General features: G+C 36.1%; 1 protein-coding gene across 1 annotated transcript; it reads left to right on the top strand.

Annotated features, from left to right (window-relative positions):
* Positions 1 to 4124: 4124 nt before the first annotated feature.
* LOC129949491 (uncharacterized) lies at positions 4125 to 4985 on the top strand. Its single transcript, XM_056061031.1, has one exon. The coding sequence runs from the start codon at positions 4125 to 4127 to the stop codon at positions 4983 to 4985; it is 861 nt and encodes a 286-aa protein (XP_055917006.1).
* The last annotated feature ends 338 nt before the right edge of the window (positions 4986 to 5323 follow it).

Genomic DNA, 5323 nt, shown 5'->3' with positions numbered 1-5323 from the left:
GGACGGACGTCAGACGACCGGTGCCGGTAGAATTGCCGTGCATCAGCGTGAAAGATTTCATCAGCAACAATTGGTTGTTTGTTTCATGTTCAAGAAAAATTAAATAAAAGCGTGTGGGGAAGGGAACCGTGGCAGGTTTTTTTTCGAATTAATTTTTGTTCAGAAAGAAATTCTTCGAAACGGTGGTGAACCCGCTTAATTGAGAATAATGATAGCGAATTCATCGCATCAAACTAAAGACCCATCACTGATGCAAGAGGGATTCTCTTACATTTAACAGAAGACTCGCACCAACCTCTATACCTACACTCGTATGTACCATAAAACGTTGCAAGACAAAACAACATTATGTTTATACGGAACTTGAGATTGAGAGTCCCCGTATGGCGTATAAAATACAGAAGATTTATACGAACCTTATTGGAAAGTTCATTCTTCCTTTTTGGTCGATCATTTCATTACATTTATACGCCCATCATCACCGCCATCCCAGCAAGCAAAGCACTATGGAATCAATTAAGGTGATCATCAAGTTAAATTGAAATGAATTGAATAACGGTAGGTAGTATATAGTACGTAAACGTATATAGCAGAGGTAATTTTTTGTGAAATACGAGATGGGAAAGGCAAAGCCCTTATGATGGTCCAACCATTACTTGCGTGAATACAACAAAAGTGGAGGAATGATAATATAGGGAAGATTTTTATCTGTCTATAGTAAAGTTGTAATGCTACCGGTATACTCCCTATCCAGAAGACCAGAACCATCAGTGATCAAAAGACCTTGAAAAACGATGCATGTCATTGTGCCAAATGAAATTTATAAAGAAATTTAGGTTTATCAATCTTAGCAGTTATAAAGAATAGTGCTTTCGCTGAAATAAAGCAACCAGTTGTTGATAAATAATTGCAAAGACTGGAAGAGGATTAATCCAATTAAATAATGGTAACTTGAACTACATTATTTACTACTACAACTACAACTTAGAATTCTGGTGAAACAACTTCAACTATTTGGTTTTCACTTCTTACTTTTAAACTGGATTTATAGCTATTTAGAAGGGCGTTAACAATATGTCAAGATTGGTAATGTTTTGCCCAATGACATTAAAAATTGGTCAGGTGTACCCCAAAGCAGTCATCTTGGACCACTTCTTTTCATTCTTTTTATTAATAATTCAATTCGAAATTTGTATTATATACCAATGACCTCAAGATTTGTAAATGCATACAAACACCATTGGACGTGTCTAGTGTTCACAAGGATCTAAGTAATATAATTGCGAATTAAAGATTTAAACTTTTTAAAAGATCCTTACCACATTTTAAACTACACTATTCTTGTGTTGCTTTACATAATTTTGACATTTCTAGAAAGACAAATGAAGTAAATTCAATGTAATAATTTATTGATTGTTATTTATTTACACAAGTCTTTATTTTATTGTATATTTTATATTATTATTAATGTTACTTAATAAACATTTATGAAATATTTAATTAACACCTTCTTAATAAAACCTTCCAAGTTGCCTAATGTATAGACAGACATTTCTTAACAGCTGACACAGCAACCATTGTTTTGATCTTTAATGCTGAAAAAACGACCTTTTTAATCATCGAATTTAAAAACTTGGCAAATATTTCGTACCGATCTATTGTCAATCTATTTGTAGAATTGAAAATTATGACATTTCTAGACGTTTCAAGTTTCCTAGAGAAATTTACTTTTAGAAATTTTAAAGCCCTCGATGTAGAAGCTTTTTATATTGATGCCAGCAGCGTGGCCTGGAGTGACTGTTACAATTTAGTGTATGTAGATAACAAACTAAACTTCATTTACAACCATGTGAAGAGATTGTTCGAAACGCATGTTCCTCTAAAAACGGTAAGAATTCAAAACGAGAAATGTCCATGGTACAACTTTGAAGTAAAGAATGCGATTAAAAGTCGCAGAAAATACTACCTCAAGTGGCGGCTTTCTCCAAATCCTACAACTTGGCGACAATACTGCTACTTTCGTAATCAGGCAACTCTCATTACCCGTTGCGCCAAACGTAACTTTTTTGACTCGAAACTCAATACAAATCTTTCTTCTAAACAGCTCTGGAAAAATCTTCGTGACATTGGTATTGGTAAAAAGCCAATGTCTAAGTGTGAACTTGATCCTAATGACCTCAACAATCAGTTTACTCAAACAAATCAATTAGCTACTAGCTTTGAGCCCAAGGCTGGCTTACTTTATGATGGAGTTAACGATTTTTGCTTTGAGACGGTAACTGAAGACGAAATTATACGAACTTTTAAATCCTTGAGGTCCGAAGCGATAGGCGAAGACGGTATTCCGCTAAGATTTTTGAAACTTGTCCTACCCTGCTTGATTAACGCTCTCACTCATGTTTTTAATCACTGTATTGTCACTTCTACGTTTCCAATTGCGTGGAAAGCAGCCAGGATAACTCCTGTTCCGAAAAAGCCCACACCTTCCGAACTCGCCGACTACCGGCCAGTAAGCATTTTACCTTGCATGTCCAAAGTTCTCGAAAAAATCCTTACTAAACAAATTTGTGGTGGATATAAAATAAAACATATTGTAATCGCGACATTAAATCGTTTGCGCGAACCACATACTTGCGTTTTAAACTTTAAGTTTTTAGTTTCCAAACGCTCACCAAAGCAACCTAACGAAAATGAAAATCAACAGTCCATCGTGTCTCCTTAATCATGATTCTTTCTGTCGTTCTCATTCTCTATCTACTTCTCGAGTTGTTCGGTTCATTTTCTAAAATATAAATCTAATTCGTGTGCTGGTGCAATATTTGCTCCCAACCTAAAAAAATACTATTTATCATTATATATTATAAGAAGTAATTAAATAAAATAAAATAAAAATAAAAGCATTTCGTTCTCGACAAGGAAGATAAAAAATAGCCACACAATAGTGTGCTATATTGGTGACCCCGAAATAAAATTCTTTTCGCCATCGAGACGACGCCATTTGCCGCATATAAAAGTGCAGTTTTAAAACTGTTGTAGGACACGCTACATTTATAACGGCATACAAGACAACGCTTTTAATTGAAACGGAAAGTCTTCAACAAAGCCATCGAGTTCTCGACAATTATTTTTGGATCGAGTGCCATAAACAACAAGACAACTCTTTGTGCAGGCATTTTCAAGAAAAATTTCACGAATAAATTTGCCAAGCGTCATTGCACAGTCAAATACATCCCATCAGTTGTTGCCACAAAACTTTCACCACCGCTCGTTGTTGCTACCGCCCGTTTTAGCAGTTGCCCGTTATTGTTGCCCATCGTTGTTGCTGCTCATTGTTGTTTGCTGCCATTCATTGTTGCTTGCTGCCCGCCACCACTACTTTTCGTCATTGCTGCTACCACTTTTGGCGCTGCTTCCACGCGTGCTTAGTGCACTTTTACAGTTACAGACGCTTGGAACAAGCGGTACAGTTTCCCTACGAAGTGGGCAAAGAACACAAGCTGCAACACAATTTTTTTCACAAAGTTTTTTTTTTGAAACAAATAACTTTGCCGCCATTTTTTTTTTTACAAGTTTTTTTTTTTCAAACAAATAACTTGCCAACAATTTTTTTCAAGTTTTTTTTTCCAAATAAAAAACTTGTCAACATTTTTTTCCAAGTTTTTTTTCCAAAACAAAAAACTTGCCTCATCTTACAACAAGCTGCATCAACGCCATCAGCGCAATATCCGGAAAATCATCAGCGCCCAACTAGAATACCAGTTCAAAAAAGCAGCATCATCTTGTACACCGGCTCAAACTTGCCGGTAGCCTTGTTCCTGGTACTTTCCTGGTTCCTGAATTAAAATTGTACAGGTGAGAGTAATTTGCAACAGCACACACACACATAGAAATAAATTTTACAGTAATTTTCAAAACTTTGAGTTATTGTTATCGGAACAACAATTTTGACAGTGATTTTTATTTAATATTGTTTTGCGTTTCGGGACTTAGTACTTAAAATAAAATAAAGCGGAAAGGTTCGTGCAATATATTTTTTTTTTGAAAAATTCTTACGATTCTTTACGATTCCGAACGAATTTCAATTTCATTTCAAGCTCTAATTTATGAAAGCAATCAAAATTGAAATGCCCGGTGATAATCAATCAAGTGATCAAAACGGATCAAACGTAACGAATCCACCACCACCATCGGTACAATCGAGTCCCCCTCCGGTAGAAGTAGAGTCAATTAGAATTCGGCTTCCTACATTTTGGAATTCCAATCCGGTCACATGGTTTATCCAAGCAGAAGCACAATTCACAGTGCATAGAATAACCAGTTCTGAGACAAAATACTGTCTCACGGTTGCCGCTCTGCCACCAGACACCTGTGACTCGGTAATTGACATTCTTTCAAATCCACCTAATACAAACAAGTACCTCGCACTTAAAACGGCACTCGTAGAACGCCATTCGGTTTCCGAAATAAAACGTTTAGAAACCCTCATTGACAAAGCAGACATTGGTGACCGAAAACCATCGGAAGTATTACGATCGATGAAAATGCTTGCTGGTACCTCTTTTAATGACGATATTGTCAAAAATCTGTGGATGCGTCGATTACCTCAACCAATTAATATCGCTTTATTATCGGTCGGTCAAAAATCTCTAGAAGAATTATCATCTCTCGCTGACAAAATTTACGAAGCTTCACAAAATACAAGCATTTGTAGTCTTTCCACCACTCAGCAAGATAATAATTCTTCTAATGAACTTGAACAAAGGCTTAGTAGAATTGAGTCGATGATAGAAGCAATTTCGTTCGATTCCCGTTCACGTAGTAAAAATAGAATATTTCAAAATAAGAGAAACAAGAGTAGTCGTTCACACAGTCGTGCAAATTCAAATTTAGGGTCGAATATCTGTTGGTATCATAGACGATTCAAGAAAAATGCTAAAAAATGCGACAAGCCCTGCAACTTTGATAAAAAGAATAACCCAAACTAACTAAACCTGCTGTTGCAGCGGCAAACAGGCAGTGTCTTTCAACTCGCCGCTTATTCATTAAAGACAAAACTTCCAATTTCACTTTTCTTGTCGATACGGGGGCTGATCTGTCAGTTCTTCCTCACAGCAAAAGGGGATCAACACCTCAAAATCCTTTGTTTCTACTCTCAGCTGCTAATGGAACTTCGATTCCAACATTCGGTTCCAAATTATTAAATCTCGATATTGGCCTAAGGCGAAATTTTGTTCACTCTTTCGTACTAGCCTCAGTAAATAGACCAATATTAGGAGCCGATTTTCTAGCCAAGTTCAATCTATTAGTAGACACAAAAAACAAA

This window comes from Eupeodes corollae, chromosome 1 (genome assembly GCF_945859685.1).
Source record: "Eupeodes corollae chromosome 1, idEupCoro1.1, whole genome shotgun sequence".
NCBI classification, from domain to species: Eukaryota; Metazoa; Arthropoda; class Insecta; order Diptera; family Syrphidae; genus Eupeodes; species Eupeodes corollae.
This window is presented reverse-complemented; position numbering and strand designations above follow the sequence as displayed.

Excerpts from the sequence above, each read along its gene's own strand:
- LOC129949491 (XM_056061031.1), top strand. The coding sequence starts at position 4,125 with ATGCCCGGTGATAATCAATCAAGTGATCAAAACGGATCAAACGTAACG.